Genomic DNA, 12,039 nt, shown 5'->3' with positions numbered 1-12,039 from the left:
CAGAGGAATGATCCAGTTAATGCTTTTGAAAGATCATGATGGCTGTGGACTAAAAAGGAGCATGACAAGAAGCTCCTGTTCAAGTACTCACATTAAAAAAAAAAAAAAATTAAGGAGAAATAAAAAGTTCTCAGCTTCAAATATATTTGTTCTAAAAAGTCCCTGGTAAATAATAATGTCATCTTAGATGTATATATTGCTTCTTTAGAACCTGCCACCATAAGTCTTGCAGGGAAGATGGTGTTCCAAAGGGGTCCCAAATCACTCGATCTGGATCGTTCCTCCAGAAGGACTATGATTCAACATAGATATGAACAAAAACACAAGATAGATACCAAAGTCATATGACTTAGAGCTTAGCAAGGTATCAGCAGCAAAAATCTGCAGCTCTTACCTCCTTAGGACTCTTAGCTTTCACAAGAGATAAAGAATTCTTAGTCTGTCTGGTTTTTAAGACCACAAAACCATTATTGACACCTCACTAGTGCCATTTTGGCATTAGCCCAGGACTAAATATAGAAGATTCCAGACTGCAGAAAAGTGTAATTTTCAATGCCTGTTTAAAATATACAATGTTAAGCGTCATCTTCAGTTACTATACCTTGAGCCTGAAGGAACTGGTGTGTTGCCCTATCTGACCTAGAAAATATGTTTTCCAAACTTGATGTAAGCAGTTGCACTTCAATAAAACTCAATAAGTAGTGTGCAGTACTGGCTGGGTACTTTAAAACAGAAGTCCCTAGGGGCTTATACTCTCAACAGACACTTGGACTTCCTTAGTTTGTAGGAATATAGTATCTATAACCTCACTAAATATTATCGAGATGGGGCGCCTGGGTGGCTCAGTCATTAAGCGTCTGCCTTCAGCTCAGCTCATGATCCCAGGGTCCTGGGATCGAGCCCCGCGTGGGGCTCCCTGCTCGGCGGGAAGCCTGCTTCTCCCTCTCCCACTCCCCCTGCTTGTGTTCCCTCTCTCGCTGTGTCTCTCTCTGTCAAATAAATAAATAAAATCTTAATAAATAAATAAATAAATAAATAAATAAATAAATAAATAAATAAATAAATATTATCGAGATATACTCTAAAAACAATCAGAACCAGAAGAAAGAAAAGACTGGCTCTTGATTGAAGCCTACAATTTGATATAAAAAAAAACCCTTTCTTATGCAAAACTCTGTGAACTAAATAATATTAAGTTGACTGTCCAGTCAATTGCCCCTCTTCTCTGGAAACAACATTTTCCCCTGCGGTCAAAAGGGTTACTTACACGAGAGAGTTTCTGGCAGCATGATTGTGTCACTTGACCCTGCCCCAAACGACAACAGTCAATAGAATCAAGAGTGTGCACTTGACACAGACTGGGCCAACGCGTCCCTCTCTTCGGGAATCTGGATTTAGAAGTAAGAGATTCTTGCTCAGTCTGTCTGCTCTTTTGAATAGAGGACACATAAACACCGGGACGGCTGGTAGAGGCTATTTTCAACCATTTGGACAAGGAAATTGAGAAAGCCAGCCTGCAGGAAGAGACAAGAATGGAGAACGTGTGCCAGAAAAAGAGATGAAAGGCAGAGAAAGAGGGCTTCCTGTTTTCCCTATCACACTCCAGGACCTGCTGCTAGCTTATCCCACCTTATCCCTGCCCCTCAAATCCGTGGGACACTCCCAACCTCCTTTCAATCACTTCCGTTTTTGCTAGAGCCAGCTCAAATGGAATTCTGTAACTAGAAACCAAACAAGCCCTCATGAACACTCCAGGTCTCTCCATTTTATTTAGTCTCAAATAACTGAGAGCCAGCTTGCACAAAATTTTTAAGGCAAGCTCTCTGAAAGGAGAATCTAATTCCAGCCTCTCAGAGCAGATAAATGCAACAAAATTACAAAATGCTTATCCTAAAATGTTAAGCAGAAGAGAAGCAGGGCACAAAATTGTGTGTGTATCAGAATTATGACTACACTATAGTTTATATTTGTCAAAATTCAAGAAGTGAAGCCCTATACACATTAGGAGGAAAGGAAATTAGCCAAAATAACAGCAGTTGGGTTAGGGTGACGAGATTATTTTCTGTTTTCTCTATATCCTCTGGGTCTGTAAGTAATTAAACACTTTATAACTTAAAAAAATTAACTCCAAAGATTATGTAGAAATATATAATGTGTTTATAACATAATGATGCATTTTTTAAAGTAGAACATAAAATACTCTGTTATGTTTACTGCTACATAAATAGCCCAAAAAGGAACTGTCCCTTTAAGACTCCGCAAATTAAAGAAACACTGCAACTTCCAACAGACTAGTTCCAAATTAATCCTCAGCCTTCACTTCCTCTTCACCTGGTGGCGCTCCCAATCCTGTCTAACCCTACTCACCCCCATCCCATGCTACCCATCTTCAAATGGGATTCCACGCTTCCCCTCCCCCATTCCCTGGTCCCTATTCTCCCACACCCCTGGCACCCCTCTGCACTCCCTTCTACTTTGAGGTCTGCCTATCTGTATCTCCAGACACGCAGACCCATCCTGTCACTCATAGGCCCTAGATTTGTCTCCTCTCTTTTAGATCAACCCACTGGGAATAACCTCATCACAAATGACCTCCAGCCCATTTTATTTTATTTTATTTATTTTATTTTTATTTTATTTATTTTTTTATTCATGAGAGACAAAGAGAGAGAGAGAGGAGGGGGAGAAGCAGGCTCCCAAGGAGCAGGGAGCCCGATGCGGGACTCGATCCCAGGACGCTGGGATCATGACCTGAGCCTAAGGCAGACGCTTAACCATCTGAGCCACCCAGGCGCCCCCCTCCAGCCCATTTTAAACTCTCCTTAGGGGCAATCCAGGTAAGTGTTACATACTTCCCCTTTCAATCACAGCATCAAACAAGCCAGAAATGGATAAGGAATGGAAGGCAATGTCCAATAATAAAAATATACTACGAACTTGAATAATCTGTAAATTATCTTTAAACTTGCTGTAACACAACTTCCAGTAACAATTCAAAATACAACACTGGGTATGGAAGAAAAAAAAAGTGGTAAGTCACTTATTCACCAGGAAAAACTGAGCAAGGCTTTCTGATGGTGAAACCAATTCTACTGGTTTCCTCCATAATCACTAACAGCTTCCACACATTGAACTAGGCATTGTGCTAGACATTCAGGATACATTATCTTACATAATTCTCCAATGACCTGTGAAACAACTACAATTATTCCCATTTTACAAGAATAAAATTGTTGACCTGAAGAGTTACTTGTGCAAGTTTATTTTTTTTTAAATACTTATTTATTTATTAGAAAGAGACAGAGAGGGGCGCCTGGGTGACTCAGTTGGTTAGGCGACTGCCTTCGGCTCAGGTCATGATCCTGGAGTCCCGGGATCGAGTCCCGCATCGGGCTCCCTTCTCGGCAGGGAGTCTGCTTCGTCCTCTGACCCTATCCCCTCTCATATGTTCTCTCTCTCTCTCATTCTCTCTCTCTCAAATAAATAAAATCTTAAAAAAAAAAAAAAAGAGACAGAGAGAGCAGGGGGAGGAGCAGAGGGAGAGAATTTTCAAACAGACTCTCCACGGAGTGTGGAGCCCCATCCCAAGACCCCTGAGATCATGACCCAAGCCAAAACCAAGAGTCCAACTTTCAACCTACTGACACACCCAGGCGCCCCATTGTTTGCACAAGTTTAAAGGCTAAGAAGTAGCACAGCAGGATCCTGTGGTCTTTGCATTAGACCTCAAGGCCCCAAACAGGCCTTAGATAGACTTTACAAAGAAAGTAAATCTGTGAATTACTTTATACTTTATAATGTTAAACCCACATGTTAGCTATTAGTAGTCGTAGTATTTTATAATTCAAATACCCAATTTACATGTAAATTTATATTTTGAATGAAAAATACATGCCAAAAGAAGCACTGCAGAAATGACCACGTTATCCAACATTAATAAACATACATAATGATATTCAGTATCAACATAGCCCTTATACATTACAGTTAAAAACTATGTTACAAAGACTTCTCAATACTACGTATCAATGGTAATTATTTATGACTGTTTACAAAACACTACCTATCACATACAAAGAAGCATAAAGCTTATTATCAGGCTAAAACAGAATGTGAACTGGGAGAAATATTTATTGCATTCATGTCACTAATAAGAGACAATTTTATAACTTACTCCATTAGAGTGGAGTAACATTACAATTTTATAACATTACATCAGTTAGAGTGCGTAAATGTTATATATTATGCCATGAAGACCAATGGCAACCATTTCAAAAGAGGGTGGGGGAAGGACCACATTGTATCTCTTATCATTCTAGTAACTTGTACTACTGTGTATTAAAAAAGAAAAAAAAAAAAAAGCCTTTCCCTCCATTCAAGCACAGAAAACGAGCTGAAGAAAAGAAGAAGGATGAAAATGCAGAAGTTATAACCACAAAGGTAAAGCGATCACAAAATACCATTTGGGGTATTTTCATTCTCTGAACAGGCACATCTATTCATAGCTGGTGTATTTTTTCGGTCCCTCCAATTGCTACTATCAGGTACTTTCTTTTTCTGTGTGAAAATAATTAACTCTCCCATTTCTTCAAAGGAAACTATAATCATTCTATAATCATTCATGCATTAGTGCAATAAACCTTATTGAACATCCAGAATGTACCAGACACTTTACCTAAGAGGAAAATAAATAAATAAAGTCAGTCCCTACCCTCCCCAAGCTCTGTGGGTGAGACAGCCTTGTGTAAAGTAAACAGCCGAAAATAGTGTGCTAAATGCTGGAGCAGAGGTGAATACACAGTATGATGGGCGCACAGAGGGAGGATTAACCCAGCCTGGAGCAATCAGGAAGCTTTACAGAGGACAGCACGTTTAAACTCAGCCTTTAAAGATAAATAGGAGCTTTCCAAAGAGTGATGAAGGAAACATAGGGAGAGGAAGCCATCTGGCCAGAGTGTAAAAAGGCACTGAGGAGAAGAAGAGCATGGAGACAATAATGTTATCAAATACAATGAGCTCCTTGATGAGACTATGCCCAGGGTTTGTGAAGGACATGTCAGCTATGAAATTAAAAAACAAACAAACAACAAACTGGGCTAAAGATCCAACAACTTAAGTAGATTAAGGTGCTTGAATATATGGAAGACTGTGAATACATTACATTTATTAAAAATAGAGAGACCAATGAGAGAAATGTTCAGTATGAAATAAAAAGAATTTGCACATGTCTATGGATATAAAAAAAGACTGAAAGGATAGTGTTAACCAAAATGTTAATACTAATCACCTCTGGGTGATGGAATTATGAGTAATTTTGTTTTAATCTCTCTTTGCTTCTCTGCCTTCCAGATTTTCTGCATTAAGCATGCTTTACTTTGGCAATTAGTGGGGAAAATGTGTGCTAAAATAGAACAATGTAAGCTGGGCTCAGATTGTGGCATGCTAAGGAGTCTGGACTTTATGCCACAGAAAAGGAAGATTTATTCCAGGCATTTGATTAGGGATGGGAGATGAACCGATTTGCATTTTAGGGAACTAAAGGTTGTTAAGGTGTGCATACTGGATTAGAAGGGTTTGAGGCTGGAGGAAAGATGTACACAGGGAAGGTCGTGGAGCCAGTTCCTGGCAGGTTTAAGACTAGAATCAATCTCCAAACCACGAGGGCTTAATTCACTACATATCAACATACTGCCTCCTTATGCAAACACAAAAAAGAAGGCTCACCCCAAAAATATCAAATATCAGTAAAACATAAATTGACTTGACTTAATGGAAATAACATCTTACAGCATATAGCTCTCTCTCTCTGACCACCACATCTTGTCTTCCAGCTAACTTCCGCTACCCTTTGATCCCACCGAGATTGCAATCCACTGATCCTTACCACCTCTTTATTCGCTGCCTTTACCTTGATTTCCTCTCCTCTCCTTACCAGTTTTAAATGCTATGGTCAGTCATTACGGTAATACCTGCCTTGCATGCCTTCACTACCCTCTTGCCCCTATTATTTTATTATACCCATTGGATAATGTGCAACTCTGGTTAAATCCTTCTCTTCACTTGCTCCATGTCTTCATTGTATCAGTGAATACAACAACCTACTGACTGGTCTCACTTTATATTTGTGGCCAGAAACTTGAAGTGGGCCCCGTAAGGCAGCCAGACAACCTTACTGCACTTCCCCAGTCTGTTCACTCTCCCCATTTAACTATTCACACCTTCTCTCTCCTCCAACCACTACCACCCCTCCCCCACCCTCACTCTCAGTTGATTGCTTGCTTCCTCTTTGGAGAAAACTAAAGCAACAAAAGAGAACCTCAACTGACCCCCACCATCTTGGTTACCCACCTTCCAGAACCTGCACCCACATCTTCTGCCCTACATCCATGAAATGTCCTTTCTGTTGTACAGTAGATTCCATACCTTATCTCTCCAACATCACTGATTATTCTTTCTCTATTGAATCATTCTCAAGTGCATGCAAACATGCTGTTATTTCTTCCAATTAAAAAAAAAACTTCTTAACCCTACTATCCCCATTTCCTCTGCTCCCCTTTGCACAAAAAAAAAAAAAAAAAACCCTTGAAGAACTATCTCTACTCACAGTTCCAAGTCCTCTCTCTAATTTTCTCTTATACACATTTGAGTACTTTTATCCTACCTTACCTGCTCTTGCCAAGGTTCTAATCAAGGTCACCAAAGATCCCCAGTTGCCAAATTCAGTGGTCAGTCACCAGTCTTTATTTTACTTAACTTTTCAGCCGCATGGGACTCAGCTGATCCCTTCCCCTTGAAACTCTTCACTGGCTTCCAGGGTATCACATGCTCCTGGTTTTCCTCCCACCTCCCTGACCTCCTTCTTGGTCTCCCATAGTGGTTTCTCTTCTCCTCAGCCTCTTAATGTCTGAGAGCCCCAGGGTTCAGTCCTTGTTCCTCTTTTCTTCTCTACATAAATTCATTCCTTGGAGATTTCATCAGTCTTGGGCTTCAAATACCATCCAAATGCTGAAAAATCCCTAATTTATATCTCCAATCAGGTATTTCCTCTGAATTCCAGGCTTACCCTTCATCTCCAATTACATTCAACATTTCCAAAATATTATCCTTATCCCCTGCCCCCCTAAAGCCTCTCTACCTTGAAGCCTTCCACACTTCAGCTATTGGCAACTCAAAGTCAGTCAAACCAGAAAGGACAGTATCATTTTTTGCTCCTCTCCCCCGCCCCCCTCTCTCGTAGGTGCCATATCCAATCCATCAGGAATCCCACATGGCTCTAATTTCAGGTATCTGTAGAATCTGACCACCTCTTCCCACCTGCACTGTTAACCACTCTGATGCCCAGCACCATGCTCTCACCCAGGTTATAGCAATAACATACTAACTAGTCTCTCTGCTTCCACCCCTGCCTGAATAGAGCAGCCAAACTGATCCTTTTGAAAGTCAAGTCACATCACTCCTTTGTCAACACGCCACAAAGGCTCCCCAGCCAAAGGACTTATGATGGCCTATAAGGCCCTACTTTACCTGAGCCCTGCACCCACAGTGACCTCACCTCCAACCACTCTCCCAGCTGTTCACCCCCCTTCAGCCCACACAGACCTCAATGCTTTTTCTCTAGCATGCCAGACACATTCCACCTCAGAGCCTTGCATTGGCTGTTTCCTCTGCCTGGAACATCTTCCAGATGTCCACATGTCTAACTTCTTCACATACCTCAAGGCTTTGCCTACTTGTGACCTCCTCAGTGAAGCCTCAGCTGACTTAAAAACTGCCACAATTTCTACCCAATTGCCACGATTTAAAATTGCCACAATCTCTACCCCCACCTCAGAATCTGTCATTCTTTTTACCCTGTTGTGATATTTTTTAAAAGCACCAATCACCTTGAAATAAACTACATTACTTATTTGTTTGTTTGTTCATATTATTGCCTGTCTCCACCCACTGAAACTTCAGCTCTAAAAAGGAAAACATTTTTGTCTATTTTGTTCACGGATGTATTCCTGGCACATAGGAGGTGCTCACTTAACACTTGTTGAATGGATGAATCTATTTCCCCTACCAGGCAGTAAGTAACTCGAAGCTAGACAAATGCTTCAATCATTTCTGTACCTTGATAATTATCCTGATAATATCATATATAGTATAAATTATATATTATATGTGTAATACACATATACACACATTTCTTTTTTTGTATCAGGCTAATAGAATTTCTTCCGGGCAAGGTACTCCTCTTCCTGATTGCCAGGGATGGCAGCCCTATACATTAACAGGAGGCTGATCACTGATGCATTTTCTCAGAGGTGAGTCCCCACCTACCTCTAAAAAGGTAAATGGCATAGGTATACAGAGATCATCCTTCAGGTTTCACACATGACCAGTCAGAAAATGGGAAAGTCATCTTGTCTTCACATTAGTATACATTCCTCCCCATAGCCTTTTCCTAAATATATCCCTCCAGACTTTCCCCAAGCTGTTGCTCATTCCTGGTAACAGCTAAATCAATTGACCATATTGTACTGGTTTGCTTCAATGTGTGTGTTTACTAGTTGAAGCCTGCATTAAGGGCAGGATTATTTCATGGTGCTCGGCTGCCTGGCTCTCTTCCGGCTCTCTCCTCTCCTAGTCTCTCTTTGTGCAAAATGGCAAGCTCTTTCCACCTCTGAAAGCACGAACATCCTGAAAGTTCTTTGACGATCATGTAATTCTCTGTGCTTGTGAGATGCTGTCTTCACCGAGCTCTGTGGCCTGAAGTCAGGTAAGTGCCCATCACAAATAACTATGCCAACTGTATCTCCATCCCTTTCAGCTTCAGTTACTGTCTCAGCCAATGCCCTTCCCTCTTTTTGTCCTATTATTCTGCAAATGATACATGAGCAGTTATTTGAATGAGTCCGAAAAGATAATATGAACACGATTTTATCTAAAATGTCACTTTTCCAGGATTCCATTTGGTTTGTTCTTTATTAACCGAAGTTCCGTTGTTATAAAAATTACAATAATAAACTACTCTGAGTCTTGTAATTTCACAGCTTCTCCATTCTCTAAGCAACCCAAAATCCCATCGTTCCTAATTAAAATATTCAAAGGTGAAATCCAAGTAATCTCCACATGGAATACTAGTGCTTCCACAGAGGTTTCTAGGGTTAAAAAAGAAACCCTTTGCCAATTGGGGAAGAAAAGAAGTTTCTGAGTCTGTAGTACAAAGACTTCAAACTGCATTCCACAGTGTGTTATTTTCTTTCCAGAAAATTCTAACACTATATAATTACTTTTGTATGGAAAATGAATAATGTAAGCTTCTAAAAACATCTAGACAGAAACCATCCAAATCAGACAGGCCTTTCCTGAAACCAAATGAAATATTAAATGAGAAAATATCTCTATGAGAACAAAGCTCTTAGATTATTATTAAATAGAGATGGAGCATAGTGGGGGAGAAAGTTCCATGGGAAAAAAAAAAAAAGTGTTTTCTCGTCTACGTGTCAGGGTTTGTCTGCTTCAGAGAAACTGTAACATTGCTCGGACCCCAAAATGTCACAGAAAAATACCAATCAAGAAACGCATCTAGGCTCTTGCAAGGTTTCCGGTTAAAAATAACAGCAAAAAATATCAATTAAGCTCCATCTATTGCGACAGAAATGCACTGATACAGGAAAAGCGAAATCCCACCTGCCTGGGAATTAAGCCGCAACTCGTCCCCCAATACGGAGAAAAACGAGCTTCGCTCCGGTCGCTGGCTGAACTAATTCCAGCAAAGAGAGCCAGTGGGTTTGTGTGTTGGGGGAGGGGGACAGAGTAGAGCGCGCCTCACCGCCCTCCCCCCGAAACTGCTCCAGAAACGTGAAAGCATCCGCGCCACCCGCCCTCGCTTGGCCGGGAGAAAGCCGGTGCGGAACGGAGAAGCCTCCTCGGGCTCAGAAGTAGACGCGACGTGCGGCTGGCAGCGCGGGCGCCTGGCCCTGTCGCGTCTCCCCCTTCCACCTGCCCCAACCCCAGTCGTAGGCACGGGTCTCTGAGGACCTGAGCAGTTCTTTCTCGGCCCAGGGCGGAGGACCTCGCAAAGACATTTTATTTTAGCAGGAGTAATTCCCGCGCTGGCAACGTCTCGACAGCCCGAGTGAACAAGCCCAGGCGGCCTGCGCCGGGACCCACGTCTGGCTCGGCCGCCCCCGGGCCGGCCCCACCCCCGCGCCCCCGGCCCGCGGCCGGGCACCCCGCAGGGGCTTGGGGTGGGGGTGGGGGCTGGAGGGTGGAGTGCAGCACCTAGGGCTGACTTTCCGCTAAGTAAACAGCCACGGCAGCCTCCCCCGGTCGTAGATAAGCCAGAGGTGAGCCGGCCGACGGCGGTCGGAACGCTCACCGGGTCCCCCGCCCCGCGCTGCCCACCCCGAGGCTGCGCCTGTTAACAAACTCCTGGGCGCAAATGGCTCGGCCCCCGTTCTGTTTCGTGGTTCAGCACCGAGGACAACGGACATACTTTTCGCCCCAGCGGCCCCACCGCCGGGAGGGTAGCGTTAGCGGCACAGGCAGGGCTGCAGGTGTCCGGACGGCGCGCCCTCCCGCCTCCCACCCGCTCCGGCGCCCAGGAGCAAGGCAGCCCCGCGGCGTCTTACTTTTCTGGCTGGAGTAACCCGGGTAATAGCCATAGTAGCCAGTGATCCGCAGGATGCGGTCCTCGATGGTAGCCACCCCGTTGGGGGCCGCCTTGACATCCATAGAGAGCGCGGGGCGGCGGCCCCGGGCGCGGCGGGGCGGAGAGCGCAGCGCGGGGCCCGGGAGCTGGTGCAGGTGTTGCCGCCGCCGCCGCCAGTGCTGATGCTGCAGCTCGTGCTCCCGCGCCCGGGCTCTGACTCCACCGCCCGGCGCAGCACCGGCTCCGCATCACCGCGGCGGCGGCGGCGGTGGAGCGGCCCCCACTCGGGCCGCCTCTCCGTCAGCCTGGCAGCTCTCCCGCCCGCCGCCCGGCGCGCCGCTGCCCGAACAGCGCCCCCTCACCTCCGACGCCCACCGCGGCCGGGGCGGGTGTGGGCGCCCCACCTGGCCGCAGACTCTCCTTGTCAACCCTTCTGCGCCCCTTCCCAGAGGACTTGACATTCCCCCCCAGCCCCACCTGCCAGAAGGGATGCTCGGTCCAGGGGCGTGGGAGGAGACGAGGTGAGATGGTGGCAGGGGCTCGGGGAGGAGGGGTGGAGATGGAAGAGACCCAAGCGGAACCAAGTGTTAATGTGAGAGGTGCACACTGTCACTTGGGGAGATGATACATCGGGGGCGCCGCGGGGTCTTGGTCCACGCTTGGCGTTTACACCACCTGGGGCCAGCAGACATGCAAGCGTTCCTAGGAGTTAATCAGTTCCCGAAACTTGCCTAGACGACAGGGAGTCTTTTCTTAAGAAATGAAAAGAAAAAAAAAAAAAAAAATGAGGCCTCAGCAGGTGGTACGTGCAGTGAGTATCGAGGTATTGTGGACACAAAGACTTTAAAAGATGAAGCTCTGGAGTCTGACAGGCCCGGGTCCCGACCCTCAGCCCCCTGCGAAAACATCAAAGGTTTGGGAGACTCAGCTGCAGCACAGCATGTTTGTTTTGCCAATTTCAAATGCCCTTAGGAGAAATGATTTTCTCCTTTATTGCCAAAAACATCAGGGGGGAAGCCCTTCAAACTGTCAATATCTGGACGGATGAAAGTTTTAGCTACAGTCTAGAGACTTTCCACCTGAGTCTAGAAAGTCCCTGAAGCTCTGTGTTCAGAGTGAACACCCTCCCCTCAGGTGTGACTCTTCTGTTTTGCCAAGATACTCACCGGGTTACAATCAGTGAGCCTTGGGGATGATTCTTCCATTCGTAGTTTGTAGTCACAGCCTCCTGAAAAATAATTTTCAAAATTTCATCTCAGAAACTAGAGTGTGGGGGGATGGGAGGATGGGGGTCGGGGGTCAGTTCATCACCTTAGAGGTCAATAGGTCCACCTTAACCCCAGACCCAGTTGAAGATGTCCCTGCCATATTTCACATTTCTAAAACTTAGGGGGGGGGGG

At 44.6% G+C, this 12,039-nt stretch overlaps 1 protein-coding gene across 1 annotated transcript in view; it reads right to left on the bottom strand.

Annotated features, from left to right (window-relative positions):
• Positions 1–10,722, bottom strand: part of SLC35F4 (solute carrier family 35 member F4) — a 229,448-nt gene extending 218,726 nt beyond the window's left edge. Inside the window, exon 1 of the mRNA XM_034992331.1 lies at positions 10,620–10,722. Coding sequence (XP_034848222.1) covers positions 10,620–10,722 — 103 coding nt within the window. The remainder of the gene's footprint in view (positions 1–10,619) is intronic.
• Between the last annotated feature and the right edge of the window lie 1,317 nt (positions 10,723–12,039).

This window comes from Mirounga leonina, unplaced genomic scaffold (genome assembly GCF_011800145.1).
Source record: "Mirounga leonina isolate KUSES-001 unplaced genomic scaffold, KU_Mleo_1.0 Mir_82, whole genome shotgun sequence".
NCBI classification, from domain to species: domain Eukaryota; kingdom Metazoa; phylum Chordata; class Mammalia; order Carnivora; family Phocidae; genus Mirounga; species Mirounga leonina.
This window is presented reverse-complemented; position numbering and strand designations above follow the sequence as displayed.